Source organism: Otolemur garnettii, unplaced genomic scaffold, assembly GCF_000181295.1.
Source record: "Otolemur garnettii isolate 467f Iridium unplaced genomic scaffold, OtoGar3 scaffold00148, whole genome shotgun sequence".
In the NCBI taxonomy this organism is placed as follows: domain Eukaryota; kingdom Metazoa; phylum Chordata; class Mammalia; order Primates; family Galagidae; genus Otolemur; species Otolemur garnettii.
The window spans coordinates 4,787,198-4,803,768 of NW_003852543.1; the positions used below are offsets into that span (position 1 = coordinate 4,787,198).

General features: G+C 37.2%; 1 protein-coding gene across 1 annotated transcript in view; it reads left to right on the forward strand.

Annotated features, from left to right (window-relative positions):
* VWA3B (von Willebrand factor A domain containing 3B) overlaps nucleotides 1–16,571 on the forward strand; it is a 184,199-nt gene that overhangs the window by 119,423 nt on the left and 48,205 nt on the right. The window contains exons 14-18 of the mRNA XM_003799288.1: nucleotides 2,143–2,273; nucleotides 4,660–4,817; nucleotides 9,664–9,771; nucleotides 11,266–11,350; nucleotides 11,439–11,595. Coding sequence (XP_003799336.1) covers nucleotides 2,143–2,273; nucleotides 4,660–4,817; nucleotides 9,664–9,771; nucleotides 11,266–11,350; nucleotides 11,439–11,595 — 639 coding nt within the window. The remainder of the gene's footprint in view (nucleotides 1–2,142; nucleotides 2,274–4,659; nucleotides 4,818–9,663; nucleotides 9,772–11,265; nucleotides 11,351–11,438; nucleotides 11,596–16,571) is intronic.

Sequence of the window (16,571 nt, forward strand, 5' to 3'; positions counted from 1 at the left end):
GAATATAAATGTTTTAACACAATAACTAAGAAAATGACATAAAGGCTATGTTAACCAGTTTGATGAAAATATTTCAAATTGTATATGAAAACACCACACTATACCCCATGATTGCATTAATGTACACAGTTATCATTTAATAAAAACAAAGAAAAAGAAAACTCAAAAAAATGGGCAGAAGATTTAAATAGATATTTTACCAAAAAAGAGGATAGATATATGCATTACAACAAAAACATAAAATGTTGCTCAATATTGTTAGTCATTAAGAAAATATAAATTAAAACCACATTAGATACCACTACATAACTATTAGAATGGCTACATCTTTTTCTTTATAAAGTTCTTTTTTAAAAAAAATTCAGAATATTATAGGAATACACACATTGTGGTTACATAGTTCATTTTGTACATTTCACGACAAAGCATGACCTTCACCCCACATGTGTGGATTATACCTGTTACGTATGAATTAACCCAGCCCTTCCTCACCCCCTCCCACCTACTTGCTTCCTGTTGAATTTTACTTTCCTAAGTGCACTTGATGGACTACTTCCAGTTTAGTATTGAGTACATGTGTTCGTTTTTCCATTCTTGTGGCATTTGACCAAGAAGAATGGTCAGCAAGTCCATCTAGGTTGTTACAAAAGATACTAGGTCACCATTTTTTTTATGACTGAATTGTACTGTATACAAATAACATATTTTATTAATCCATTCATGTATTAATGAGCATTTGGGTTATTTCCACATCCTTGCAATTTTGAGTTGTGCTGCTATAAACATTTAAGTGCAAGTGTCTTTATGATAAATGTTCTTCTTTCCTTTGCATAAATACACAGTAGTGGAATTGTTAGATTGAATGATAGATTTACGTTTAGTTCTTTGAGGTATCCTTTATAGAGGCTGTCCTAGTTTGCAGTCCCACCAACAGTGTATGAGTGTTCCTTTCTTTCCGAATCCTCACCGACACTTGTTGTTTTGGGACTGTGTGATAAGAGCCATATAAGGGCTAACTTTAAAGTGACTGGCCATACCAAGTGTTGGCAAGAATGTGGAGAAACTGGAACCTCATATGCTGCTGATGGGGTTGTAAACTAATACAACCAGTTTGTAAAACATTTTTTTCTTTGTTTTTTGTTTGTTGTTTGACAGAGTCTTGTAGTTTGTTTTTTGTTTGTTTTTGTTTTGAGACAGAGTCTTGCTCTGTTAGCCCTGCTAAAGTGCAATGGTATCATCAACAGGAGTTGCCAACTCAAATTCCTGTGCTCAAGGGATATTCCTGCCTTAGCCTCCTGAGTAGCTGGGACTCCAGGCATGTGCCACCATGGCCCACAATTTTTTTCCATTTTTAGTAGAGATGGGGTCTCGCTTTTCCTCAGGCTGGTCTTAAACTCCCTAAAACCACCCTCCCATCCTTGGCCTCCTGGAGTGCTAGGATTACAGTGTGAGCCACCAAACCGAACCTGGTTTTGTCTTTAAAAGTTCAACATCACAAATCATATGATGCAACCATTCTACTTCAAGATACTTTGTCAGGAGAAATAAAAGCAGATGCCCATACAAAGATCTATACACAAATGTTCATAGCTTTATTTATAATAGCCCAAACCTGGAAACAAATCAAGTGTCCTGAACAAGTGAATGAATAAGTAAATTTTGGTATTGATTCATGCTACCACTTGGGTGACTCTTACAATAATTACGAGTGAAAGAAGCTGGACCAAAAAAGAGAGTGTTTTTTGTATGAGTCCATTTCTAGTCCAAAATTCTAAAAAATTGAAATTAATTGTGTAGTGACAGAAGGCTGATAAGTAGTTCTTTGAGACTAAGGGAGAAGAGTTGTAGGACAGAGGGCAGATCTACAATGGGGCATGAGGGATGGACATGTTTGTTATCTTGACTGTAATAATCTCACTGGTGTGAATGTCAAAATTTTTCAAATGGTACATTTTATTCATATGTATGTTCAGTTTATTGTACATGAATTATGTATCAATGAACCTGGCTAAAAGTGGATAAGAACCACGTGAAATTCTCTAGATTCTTCTTTTCCTGATACAGTTTGCTTTCAGTTAGAAACGCTTTTAATTTGAACTCTTTTATACCATCTCATAATGTATTCACAACTCATTTTGGCAGAATAAAGATCTGACTCTTTTAGTTAAGGAAATGGAGCAGGGGCAGAGTGACCTGGAGAAGGTGCAAGACCTTTATTCTGAGTCCTTGATCATGGATTGGTGGTACAACGTGGAAAAGGAAGGAGACAGCAAGTGAGTTGCCAGATCCCCTGTCTTCCCCATGGCTGGGGGCCTCTCAGACACCCTGTTTGCTTCCCCCAAAAATGTTCTGTGAGATTTCTTTCAGTGAAAAGAATCACATGGTATGATCAAGTTAGGTTTCTTTTAAGCAAAGAGAATTAATAATTTAAGAACAATGGACTTTTTAAACTTTCTATCTCTACCTATTGTGGACAGCCCTCCATATCCACTCAACCCAAGCAATGACAGGGAAGAGAGGAGCTGTGGGCAAGGAGACTGGACTCAGGGATCAGGAGGCCTGGGGTCTGGACGTCACCTCATGTGACCCTGGCGAGTCCCGTAATGTCTCTCCACACTGCCACATTGCTATAGGGTTCAGTTTCCTCCTCTGTAAAATCATGGCTGTGGCAATGAGGTTTGGGATAGACGATTTCTCAGGGCTGTCCATATCCAATTTTCTAACATATTTCTAATCAGTAGTTTTTAAACAAAAATCAAAACTACCTCCCACACTCAGGACATTTGTCAAATCTTATTAAACCATTACCCCAGATAGTCAAGTTATCACAGCCTACCCTGTAGCATAGTATCTTTATATTTAAAAGAATGATGGCAAACTGGGAAAAAATTGAAAATACATTTATTAATCAGAATTTCTTGTTCATCAAAATGTATTATCTTTCTAATATCAAATTAAACATTCATATGGGTTGGGGACAGGACATGAACATGGAATCAGTAAAAAGGTCGGTGTTATAACAGCCATCTTACAAGATGATTTTATAGCACTATTGTTTAAGTATTTGGGTAAGAACAGACACATCCTCTAAACTCAAAAAATCTAAAAAGATTAACAAAGAACCAAATAAATGAGCAGCACTCAAGTGTAAATTATTTGCTTCTTATTCTCAGCCAGGACCTATAAGTGCCACATTGTGAACTGTTTTTCAAGTTTTCACATTACTTTTTACATTACTAAATTTCAAGGTTTTATGTTACTTTTTTATGATATATGTTTTAGTATTGTTTTTGAAGTTTTTATTCTGTTTTGTAATAAAACACCGTGGCCCCAAGGAAAAATGTTTTATTTTGTGGCAGTCAATGTGTTAACCATTGTCTTCCCCTATTCATAGACTCAAACTAAAAAATTTCAGGACAAAGTGACCAGCTCTTTCTTGAAAGTTGGATTGGTCTGTTGAATGTGTCTATTGAATTGAGTAGTGGATGCAGTCTTGGATTTTATATTTCTTTATTAGGGGCTGGAGGGATCAGAGAACCATTTTAATATTCCAGACATTGTGTGCTGGGTGGACAGGTTACTTAACCTGGTGAGCCCCAGTTCCTGCATCTGTTACATAGAAATAATGGCAGTCCCAGGACCATTGGGTGTATTAAATGAGAATATACCTGGCATGTAATAAGAGCTCAGAATTGACATAAGGAGTAAAAGGCAGCACCTCAACCTTATAAAATTCATGCTTCTGTACTTCCTTACACTTAAGAAAAGTTGATCCTCTTACTTAGCTATAGTCAACAACAAACTGCCCTTTGTTATAGTCTCAAAATCTTTTTTTCAAACCTTTTATTGAGTCAAAGTTATGTACCAAGAGAACTGGGATGCACAAATAGATATAAGCCTGGTGCTCTCTGCCCTGGATACACAGGGTGGACACAATCACACAGAGGATTATGGAGTGGGGTGGGTGCTCCATGGAGGTATTTGGGGGACAGCTGGTGACAAAGAGAGGGCACACTTTACAGTGTTGGAGCAGGGGATTTTTCCAGAAACTTTCCTGTCTGTGTTCAGAACTACAAAGAAAGTAATGTCTGGGAAAATATGTAAGGACTTCTAGGATCCTCCCCCCGCCCCCCCCCCTCCCGCCGGCCCTATATTTTCTCCAGAATCGTTTGCCACGGAAGTTTCCTTTCTCTAGCTTTTGTAAGAGCTTGCTGGTTGACACTTTGGTTAGGAAATGGCTTTCTGTATGCTTATGCATTTACAACCAGCTCTTCTTCATATTAATGCCCGCAACAGCCTACATGGTGGGGCACAGGTGAAGTTTCCTGCATTTCAGATGAGGAAAGGGAAGAGATTTAGAGAGGACTGAGCCACTTCCTCAAGGTCACATAGCCAGGAGGGACTAGACTCGTGACGTGAGCTGTATCTTCTGATTCCATGGCTGGGGCTCTATCTAGTCTTCTGCATGGAATAAGAAAAAAAAGGCTATTTTTATATTAATCTAAATGAGGGAAGGCTCACTTCTTTAAGTTTGAAGTGTTCAACATGAAGGTAATGATTTAACTCTGCTTTCTTGATGGAAATTTTCTTTCCCCTCCTTTTTTTTTTTTTTATCTTTTTTTTTTTTTTTTGGTCTACTTTTTATCTATATCAAAGCAGGCATCAAAAGGAAATCTGTTCTATGGTTTCAACCCCAGAAAAATGTGCAAAACTTCAATCTGATGTCGAATCAATGAGAGCCTGGTCCCTGAATATGTTGAAAGAACCATCAGGCCTTTTGGATCAAAAGAGTCAGAAAAGGAAAGTCCTCCATGCAGGTATCAGTGAACAAAACGGCTTGACTCTTTACTGGTTTGGCTTCAGTGCAAGAAAATAGAATAAAACGAAACTCATATAGTATTTTTTTAAAAGCCCTAACATTGTATGTATTAATTAGAAGTTTTATTAAGATAATTATACATTTCGCAAAATCTCATGTACTTCCCCTTCACCCAGTTTTTCCCAGTGGTAACCTCTACTACAGTACTGAAGCCAGGATACCGATATTGATCTGATCCATGGGTCCTATTCAGATTGTCCCAGTTTTACTTGTATCCATTTGTTCTTTTATAACCACATCTACCTTCCTTTAAACCAGTGGTTCTCAACCTTCCTAACGCAGTGACCTTTTAATACAGTTCCTCATGTTGTGGTGACCCCCAACCATAAAATTATCTTCATTGCTACTTCATAACTGTAATTTTGCTACTGCTATGAATCGTAACATAAATATCTGATATGCAGGATCTATTTTCATTGTTACAAAGGGGTCACAACCCACCTGCAGCAGAACCGCTGCTTTAAACCCTTCCCTACAGCTAAAATTATACTAAATGGTGAACGACTGAGTTATTTCCCCATAAGATTGAGAAATAGGTAAGGATGTCCTCCCTTACCACTCTTATTCAACATAGTACTGGAAGTTCTAGCCGCTGCAACCAGGTAGTCTATTGAACTAATTTTGCACCTTTGTCAATACCAGTTGGGTATATTTATGTAAGTTAAATCTCTATTCTGTCTGTCCCTCTGTCCAATACCACACTATCTTGAAGAAATAAAGCCAGAAAGGTGGGGAAGGATAAAAGTAATCTGTCTCTATCTGTGGATAGCATATTGTCTATGTAGAAACAGCAAGAGAGCTACCAAAAATAGAAATTCCTAGAATTATTACATGAGTTCAGCAACATTGCCACTGATAGGCTCAACACACAAAATTAATTGCATTTCAGTATACTAACAATCAACCTACAGAAACCATATTAAAAGCCATCTATAATTACTGCAAATAAAATAAAATACATATACACTTAACATTTACAAGATCTGTGTGTTGAAAACTACAAAATTCTGCCCTAAGACATCAAAGAGGACCTAAATAAATGGAGAAACATACCATGTTCTCACCCAATTGCTCTACATGTTTAATTTAACTCAAAATAAAATCCCAGAAACATTTTTTTTAAGACAGAGTGTTACTATGTCACCCTCAGTACAGTGCCATGACCTCACAGCTCACAGCAACCGAATCTCTTACCTCAGCCTCCCAAGTAGCTAGGACTACACGTGCCTGCCACAATGCCCAGCTATTTTTTTTTTTTTTTGGTTGTAGTTGTCATTGTTGTTTGGCAGGCCCTGGCTGGGTTTGAACCCTCCAGCTCCATGTATGTGGCTGGTGCCCTAACCGCTGAGCTATAGGCACTGAGCCCAGAAACATTTTTTTTATAAACATAGACAAGCATATTCTAAAATATGCTGAAGACAGAAACTTCAGGTCCGAGGATAGCTAAAATAATTTTGAAGAAAAGAGTGAAGTTGAAGGAATCCTTGTACCTAATATTAAGACTTAACATGTAACTATATTAGTCAAAACAATGTGGTACGGGATAGACAGAGAGACAGATAGAACAGAGATTTAACTCACATAAATTTACCAAACTGATTTTGACAAAGTTGCAAAATTAGTTCAACAGAATAACTACCTTGTAATACCTTTCAACAAATGGTGCTAGAGCAACATCTATAGGCAAAAAAAAAAAAAAAAAAAAAAGGAAAAAGTAACTTGACTTAAATCTCCATAATCTCTTATCTCCGTAATCTCCTAAATCTCTTATACAAAAATGAACTCAAATGAACCACACAGTTCAATATAAAATATAAAACCATAAAACTTCTAGAAAAAAATAGAAGAAAATCTTTATCAAGTTGAGGACGTTGCCCATATTCCTAGCTTTCTGGGAATTTTTTCCATGAAAGAGTACTGGATTTTTGCCAAATGCTTTTTCTGTAAGAATGATAAATGATTTTCTTCTTTGATCTATTGATAATTTAGATTAGATTACATTGATGATATTCAAATGTTGAAGCAGCCTTGTGTATTTTAGAATATTTCCCACTTGCTCTCAGCATATACTTCTTTTATTACATTGCTAGATTCAGTTTGCTTATATTTTGTTGAGGATTTTTATATCAAAGTTCAAAGACCTATAGTTTTCTTTTTCTCTTTTGTTCTTTTTTAATACCATCTTTGTCCAGCTTTGGTACCAAACTTATACTGTCCTCATCAAATGAGTTGGGAAATTGTCCTCTATTCCTAGAAGAAATTAATCTAATTCTTCTTTGAATGTTTGGTAAAATTATCATGAAACCATTTGGAACTGAAGATTTCTTTTTCAGGAGATTTTTTATAATTATTAATAATTCAATTTTTATAGTGGTTTTATAACGTTTAAGACAGTTCATATCACCCATTTCATCTTGGTTTTGGCTATTTGTAGTTTCTAAGGAATTAATATGTCCATTCCTTCCTAATGTGTCAAATTGATGAGGACAAAATTGCTCGTTGTATTTCTTTATTACTTTTTAAAATTAAATCATAGCTGTCTGCATTATATTTCTTTATTACTTTTTTAATGGCTGCAAGATATTTAGTGATATCCCCCAGGTTTTATAAGTTTTATTTTCCATTTGTTCAGTTATTTCAAGAGAATTTGTAGTTAATTGTTGAAGCATTTTTATGATTAGCTTTAAAATCCTTGCCTGGTAACTTCAACTTCTAATACATCTTGGTGTTGGCACCATTTATTTTTTCTCCTTAAAGATGTAATTTTCTTGGTTCTTGATGTGACGGGTGCTTTTTGATAGTGTCCTGAACATTTTGTTTATGATGTTAGGGTCTCTGGGGCCTCTTTAAATCTTTTTTTAGGAAGTAGTCACCCTGTTTAAATTTAGCATATAGGCCTTGACCTGCTTTTGTGGGCTGTGGTTCCAATGGCAGTTATTTTGATGCTTTGTTTTTGTGGGTTACTTGGGACTCCTACTGGTCATTGCTGGTACTACCTGTGCTGAAAAGGGTCTCCTCAGGCCAGGATGTAAGGTGTCTTGCAGGTGTGGGGTCATTGTGGTAACCTCTCCCACTGCAGTTTCTGGGTCTCTGGACAGGGGAGGATAACCTTTAAATCTCAGGGACCAGGAGACTTCCTGGAATAGCAACTTCCAGAAACTTGTTCCCTCTCACGGGATCTGTCTACTTGCTCCTGGTATCTCTGAACAAGGAGCAGGGTCTTGGACCTATGGGGACAAACAGGCTTCTCATATTGGCCATGTGTTTGGTGGTATGCCTTCAGCCAGACCTGCCTACCTACCCCAGTGAACCTGACTCTTGTGAGAGTCACTACTTGTCCTAAGCATTTTAATGGCCTATTGTCACTTCTACAATTTCGTTTAGATTTGGGGTCCTTGGTATTGAATCATGCTGAACTTTTATTTCACTTTACACTCTATTTCACAGTTTTCATCAAAACTTTTCACTTTTGATGTTAAAAAAAATGATGAAATGTGATGAATGACCAGTAATACAGAAGCTAAGGAGTTAAATACTTGAATCCATTGCCAAACAAACATGTTTTCATTCGATATTTATAGCATTTGAGAATAGAATAGTTTTTGTGTTTGGGGACTTTGGAAGCTAAATTTCAGTTTCATATGGCACACACAAAATCTGGTTGTTTTCATCTAGAAATTTTGGTCAAGGTAGCCTACCAGTACAGTCACTGGCAGGAGCTCAGCTCTCCTATGTGGGTCATTTATCTCTTTTTCTCACAAACACAGTTCCAAAGAAAGTGTATCTTCCTCAACTCCTGGTTATAGAGGCAACCAAGACAGGGCTCACCCTTACTTGGGACCCCTACTGGTCATTGCTGGTACTACCTGTACCACAAAAAGCACACTCTCACCTCCATGCATGGTACTACTTTTCTGTGTAAAAGATAGATAATTTGCAGATACTTAGCTAATCTTTAACTATCTATTTCTTATAGGAGAGGGTGAGTTCCCTCTCAATGAATATTTGAACATGTTTAATTTACGAATGCTGACATAAAGCCTAGGTACTGGTGCTGCTAAATTGTGAAGTATAGAATACATTTACAATTAATGTGGTTTATATCATCCAATATGAAAAGTAATCAAGTTGACTTGGCATAGCTTCTTTTCCTCTAAAGCATAAAGATCATTATTTGATAAGTATCACTTGCTAGGAGAAGGAATGCAACAGAAGGTAGAAAATATGGTAGATATCGGTGTGGACAACAACTGTGGCAGGTAGAATTTCTAAAATGGCTTACCAAAGATGTATTGACCCAAATCCTGCAACCTTTGAATATGTTGAGACATCACTCTCATAACCATGTTATATGGACCTTAAAGACAAGGTTGGATAGGTGGGTCCAGTGTAATCACCTGAGCCCTTATAAGTAGGAGTTTTATCCAGTTGGTGGTAGAAAAGAAAAAGAGATTTGAACCATGAGAGGAATTCAGTACACCATTGCCAATGGGAGAGTCACATGAAAAGAAATGTGGATGCTTTAAGGAGCTGAGAGAGGGCCATGGGCTACAGCCAGCAAGGAAATAGGGACCTCAGACCTACTACTGCAAAGAACTGAAACCTGCCAACAACCTGATTGAGCTTGGAAGCAGATTTCTCTCCAAAAGACGTGTGCAGTTTCAATTCAGCTAAAGGGGAAAAGCTGCTATGGCCACGTGCTCTGAGGGTTGGGGAAAATGGTATGTAATGAAGGATCTCCTATCTAAAGTTCTTTTTTATTCCTTTTCCCATGACACCAACAGAATCAACTAAAACCAGCTTGCTCAGAAGCCAGATGTCCGTCCTCAAGAGCTTAACATGCAGTGAAAGGAAGGATGACAACCAGTTCCACACTGCTCCACATGACACAGGCAAGCCAGACAGGGTCTCTGTCCCAGGGAGCCCAGCTGGCTTCCTTTCACCCAATGGACTCCTAAGGGTATAGATACATTTGGGAAAAACAAATCATATTTTAACTGGGCCCCGATTACTTCCTATTTAAAAGACTCCCTTATAAGTCAAGTCTACCTGCTTTAGAAACTGGATTTTCTTAGGGCTAGACTTGCACTTATAGTGCTTGAGGGTTTAATGTACACATGGATCGTGTAAGTAACTATAGTGCTTGCTGCAACTCCATGGTTTGAATTTGAAACATTAATACTTGATAGTTGGTTTATTTCATCCTCTTCATTCATGGGATCCCATCCAATGAACCCTTCTTTGGCCTAAAGGGTCAGCTTTTGGGGAGCTAAATATGAGGAAAATATGATTTTTCTATTCCATTTTCATTATTATTGATTAACATATTATTTTTAAAATAATAATTTTTTAAAAGTTTTTTCCTGTATTTCAAATAGTTGATAAATCCCACATATTCACAGTTCCCTGACACCTAAGGTGACAAATGTACCTCAGGTAGGAAGCACCTGAGTGACCAATGTGCACCTGTCATTACTCAGCCCTCATGTAATCAAACTCTGTTTTCATTAATGCTGATCTGTGTGACATCTTTTCCCAGTTTCAATTATCCTATCACGTTTCCATAGGAAAATGCACAGTCTGCTATAAGCACAGTCTCTAAAGGGCTTATTGAATGATGATTAGAACATGATTTCTTAGTTATTTCACTAACTCACATACCCCTTCTTGATACTACTCATTCAAAAAGGTAACATTCCTAATCATTTATAAATTCAAGTTTATATAAAGATGTAAATTTAAACCCCAGAATATGAATTAGAAAATTTGAACTCACAACTGAACACAACCCAACAAAACTTTTGGTTTTCTACATAGAGTTAAAGAACCGCAATAGTGACTATCAGAAATTTAAATGTTGATCAAGGCTCACCTGCATAATTTGGAGTGTCTAACGGGTCAACATTAAATAATTAGGAGTTGATAGTGTTCTCATTGAACATTTTAGGCTGCATGGTGGCCACACCTGTAATCCCAGCACTTTGGGAGTCTCAAGTAGGAGGATCTCTTAAAGCCAGGAATTTGAGACTAGCCTAGGCAACATAGCAGAAGTCTGTCTCTTAAAAAACAAATAAATAAATTATGGGAATGAGAGGATGAGTGTATCTCATTCTTCGGTAGAGCTCTCAATGGATGCTGGATGACGTAGATAAGCAAAACAATGGTAGTGCTATATTTACCTAAGCATTGGCCTTTAGTGTGAACTGCAAAGGAATTTTGCCTGAGAACCCACTCTGACAGATTAATATCTGTTCTCTGAAATATGGCCCCTTTATTAGCCCTCAGTCATATCTGAGCTGAGACAACTGTGATCCTTTTGCCTTTTTATATAAATGCCTTTTTAAATAAATGAGGAAAATATGTAACTGCTATTTCCCCTTCCACAGAAGTAGGCATCTTGCTAACAGATGAGTGTCTCAATGACAAATCCTCAGAAAAACTTACTCAAGAAGGAAGCCAAGTTTATGATGAGTGAGTGCTTGAATTTTATAAGAAGAGTTTTTTTTTCTGTTACCCACCAAGCTGGAAGTTTTAAAACACAACAGTCTTGTGTTCTTAGTATTTCAGATACATCTTCAGAAAACTGGCTCAAGACCTATGGCTTGGTTGCCAGGAAACTGACCATCATGGATGCCTTGTCAGTGGCTTCAGTCCCCCACACCTCGACCTACATCCCCATTCTGGACAAGCACGTTGTTTCCAAAGTCTTTGATGAGGTGACCTGTCCGTGTCTCCCTGCTTGAGTTATCTTTCATTTTCTGCCCAAATACAAAGTAGTCCACATTAATTTCTTAGATGGTTGTAGCAGAAATGTATTGTAGCCGTGGGGATAAAAATATTTGTAAAGGCAGTTAAAAAGAGAGAGAAAGGATAGCTCTTAAGAATTTTCACTTTTTAAGATGAGAGAAAATTGGCCTTTGTTGCCTTGTCAGTTTATGGCTTTTTGCTGATGGGTGGAAATAGGGAGTTGCAGAAATGTTCAAAAGCTCTCTAGGTCAGAGTAACAAGTGAATATCATCCAAGATGAAAGACAGAGAGAATGTGACAGATTCTGTCCTTCTTTTGCTTACCTTCTCTTCCTAAATTGAGGGGCATCTTCCCCATCATAAAAGCCTCCTAAGGAAAAAATGAGAGAGAGAGAGGAGAGGGGGAGGAGAGAGAGAGAAACAGACAAACAGAGAAAGGCAGAGAGAAAAGAGACAGTGTTGGTAAGAGAACCATCAGAGGCCCCCAGTCAGGCCCAAGAAGAGTAAAAGAACTTCCAGGCACAGTGGAGTTAAATGTAGAATAAGGCCAAGTAAGTACTGAACAGCTTACACTGAATTTGGCCACTAGGAAGTCCTTGTCACAAGTAGGGTGGAACAGCCAGACTGTGTTGGGATAAGGAACACCAAAGAGATGAGAGCACAAACTTTGAACCCCAGTGCTTCCTGGCAAATATAACTGCAACTAGTAATTTAAATAGTAACATATAAGGCTTTATAGTCACTAAGTGCAAACAATATACTTAGAAGTTCCTTTCTCATGCTAAAATATTTGCAGAGGAAATAATGCAATGTTTGCAATTTGTTTCAACATAAATTGGATGGTGGGAGGAGTAGATGGAGGGCAAGCAGCTGAAATAGATTGGCTGTGAGTTGATAATTATTAAATTTGGACAAATAGAATGCTGAAAGGGGGGCTCATTCTACCCTTCTGTCTGCTTTTTATATACAGTAGAACCTCCAAAGTTGACCACTTCCCTGCCTTGACCACCTCCTAATTTTCATAGACTGGACATGCACCACATGTATGATTCAGGACAATAAGCCTCGTTCCTTGTGTCAATGACCTCTGTATGTTGACCAATTTGATACAGTCCCTTGGGTGGTCAACTTACAGAGGTTCTACTGTACTTGAAATTTTCCCTAAAAGGTTGAAAAAATCAAAGGTAGGCTAACTTAAAAAAAGAAAGAAAGAAAAAACCTTATCTAACTGGCCTTGAAATAGTTGAGATTTGATGTGTTTGGAAGAAGCAAATGAATTGATGAAACTTTTTTCTATTAATCACATTTTAAGAACTATAACCCTTGCAGGCTGACATCCATCCTGGTATAACACAACCAGTGACTCTTACTCTGAAGGCTGTATGTTGGTTATCCTTCAGGCTGATTCCTGGCTATTTTGCCTCAAGATAAGCAGACCTGTTGTGACCCTCATGATTGGCAGGTTCAATTTAGACCTTCAGTGAACTCTAACCTGATAAGTCAGATATCAACTTATCACTTGAACCTGACTTCTTCCAGAAGCAGCAGAAAGTGAACACTGATTTATTTTTTCTAGGAAGTATGGTGACAGCTTATTCATATTGTGCACATTTATTATTTTAATATTCTTAAATTTCATTTGGAACAAAATATATTTAGTGAACTCTCCCTGGAAATAGAATTTTCTTGGAATTGTCATGCTTCTTTCTAAGCCTCCCAGCAACTTGAAATACATTGAAAAGTAAATCCTTAAAAAAGTGTAGTAGGATAGGGAAGCATAAACATAAAATCCAGGGAAGAAACCATATTTATAGAGTGGATACATAAAAATGTTACTTTGCATAAAACGTAAGTAAAATGAATGCAGAGCTCAGAAAAAGATCTATAACATATATGACAGACAAAAAGGGTCCCAAGAGCAATAGGGGGTGTATCAGTATAAATCAGTGTTCAGTATATAAACACACTTCCATACCATAATGGATAGGGGAATAAGAAAGTATGATAGATACCTCAGTGGAAAATCTAGGTGGAAAAAAAAAAAAAAACCAGGCTGGGCACGGTGCTCCTACCTGTAACCCTAGTACTCTGGGAGGCTGAGGTGGGTGGATTGCCTGAACTCATGAGTTCAAGACCAGCTTGAGCTGGAGCAAGACCTTGTCTCTAAAAATAACTGGGCATTGTAGCGAGTGCCTGTAGTCCCAGCTACTCAGGAGGCAGAGGCAAGAGAATTGCTTGAGCCCAAGAGTTTGAGGTTGCTGTGAGCTATGGTGCCATAGCACTCTATCAAGGGTGACAAAGTGAAAAATAAAAAAGGAAAAAAAGAAAAACATTCAAAGTCATATATAAAAATATTTAACTTTACTGGTATCCAAAGATAAGCATTCTGAAAAGGCACAAATTGAAAATCAATTAGACACTTCCTCTCCCATCAAATTGGTAAGGTTGAAAAATAGTAAACAATGATAGGGTAAAATGGGGACTGTGACATCCTGCTAGTAGGAGAATACATTGGGGTGACCTTAGTACAATATGTTCAGAGCTTACGTTTACCCCCAATAAATCTACGTATTATCAGGAATCTATATAAAGGAATAACCAGATATCTTGTCAAATATATGCAGAGAATAATTACTTCTGCCTTGCATCTAATAATGAAAAACTGAAAACAGCCTAAATATCTAGTAGTACATTCATATAATGGAATTTCATACATTTATTAGATATCATGTTTCTGAAGAATTAGTAATGACATGAGGAAAAGCCCTCAGAATCATGCTACAGGAAGACATTAGAGTACAAAAGTCCTCATATAGTATGTTAGCAACTTGGTTATATGTATGGAGTATATAGACACAGCTGTATTTTGGTTCCATGTATGTATTATATAGACACAGCACTTTCTCCCTCCTTCCTTCCTTTCTTCCTTTTACCAAAATGTTAACAGCTTTACTGGGTGGTGAGATTGTTAGAGAAGCTTGTTTTTTATTTTTATAATTTTTTTGCTCTTTATTTATATAGTTTTTGGGTTTTATTATAGTACTTTTAACTCTGAACATATATTAATTATGTACAGAAAAAAGTTAATAAAAGGTACAGACCTTAAAGCAAATGATAAAATGATATAAAGAGAACTTAATTTTTAATTGTTTTATTTTTATTTGGTAAGTAATGAATATATTCTCAGCATAAGAGATTTAAACCATTCGAAAGTCTTTAGAGGAAAATGTGGGGAATCTTTTCTCACAATCATTCCCATCCATGGAGGAAACATTTTGAACAGTTTGGTAAATTTCCTTCCAATCCTTTTTCTACACATACATACGTATGCAAGTGTGTACATAACATATACAGAGGGTGCCAAAAAATGTATGCACATCTCAAGAAAGGAAACAAGTGTATTAAAATTGTAATATTCAGTATGTACCAATAATGTTTGTTATATTGTATCTTATATCTCCTGTAATTGCAGAAGTCAAATGTGACTCATGTATTACAAATTTAATATAGATTTTTTTCGCTTTCTTTAAATGTGCATACATTTTTGGCACCTTCTGTATTTATACATATATACATAGTGATTTTATAAATGTAAATAAAGCAATACCATATAGATTTTTCTATTTTGTCTTTTAAAAATTATGTCATAAGGCCAGGCATGGTGGCACACTCTTATAATCTTAGCACTTTGGAAGGCCAAGGCAGGAGGATTTCTTTTCTTTTTTCTTTTTTTTTTTTTTTTTTTTACAGTTTTTGGCCGGGGCTGGGTTTGAACCCGCCATCTCCAGCATATGGTGCCGGTACCCTACTCCTTTGAGCCATAGGCGCCACCCCCAGGAGGATTTCTCAAACCCAGAAGTTTGAGACCAGACTGCGCAACATAATGAGACCCCGTTTCTTTAAAAAAAAAAAAAAATTAGCCAGGCATAGTGGTGTTTTCCTGTAGTCCCACTTTCTCAGGAGGACTAGATGGGAGTATCGCTTGAACCCCAGGAGTCTGAGGCTACAATAAGCTACGACTATGTCATTGCACTCCAGGCTAGGTGACAGACAAAGACTCTGCCTCAAAAATAAAAGAAAGATAAAAGAAAAACAACCAACCTTATATCTTGGAGACTTCCCACGTGAGTAGATGTTGGTCTACCTCATCCTCATTAGCTACAGGGTTCTCCCCCAGTGTTGATGGACATTCACATTGTATTCTTCCTAACCCTATTAAAAATAGTCCTGTAACATTTCACTGTACAGATTTTTGAGCACATGTACAACTCTGTCTTTGGGACAGATTCCTTCAAGTGGGATTGCTGTAACCAAAGAATATGTACAGCTTAAATTTTGATAGATAAATTCAAATCATCTTCCAAATACATTTTATATTTCTAGTTTGTATCCCCACAGTGTACAATAGTGGGCTTTTCCTAAGAGGAACTCTATATAATACTTGGCAATCATTAGTCCCGTGAGTGTAGAAATGTTTTGAAAACCCCGATATGCAGTCATGAAACCCTGATTCAACTTGTCCTTTCCTATGCTGAAGAAGTAAACTTAGTAACTCAGGCCAGCATTCAGAAATTTGCTCTCTCTACCTGTACTCTGGTAAAGATGCTATTCCTACTCTGAGGTTGTCATAGGATTAAAAGGAAGAATGCATATAATGGACAGTACTTGGCAGATAACTTCATACATGTTGGCTTTCATTATAAAAATATTCAACAAATGCGCGCCCACAGTGTGGCTGTACCAGACTCAAGACAACAGCGCTGTCTAAAGGTCGGAGATGAGAATATTCTCCTGAAGAACAGGACCCTCACTACTAGTTCTCTCATCATTTTTCCTTCTTGTAAATCCAGACTGGACTCTGAAGACTCCTTCTTGACAGCCAAGATTCCTACCCCAGCACAACTTAGACAATCTCATGAAAAAAAAAAATAGCAATGTGGCTCGGC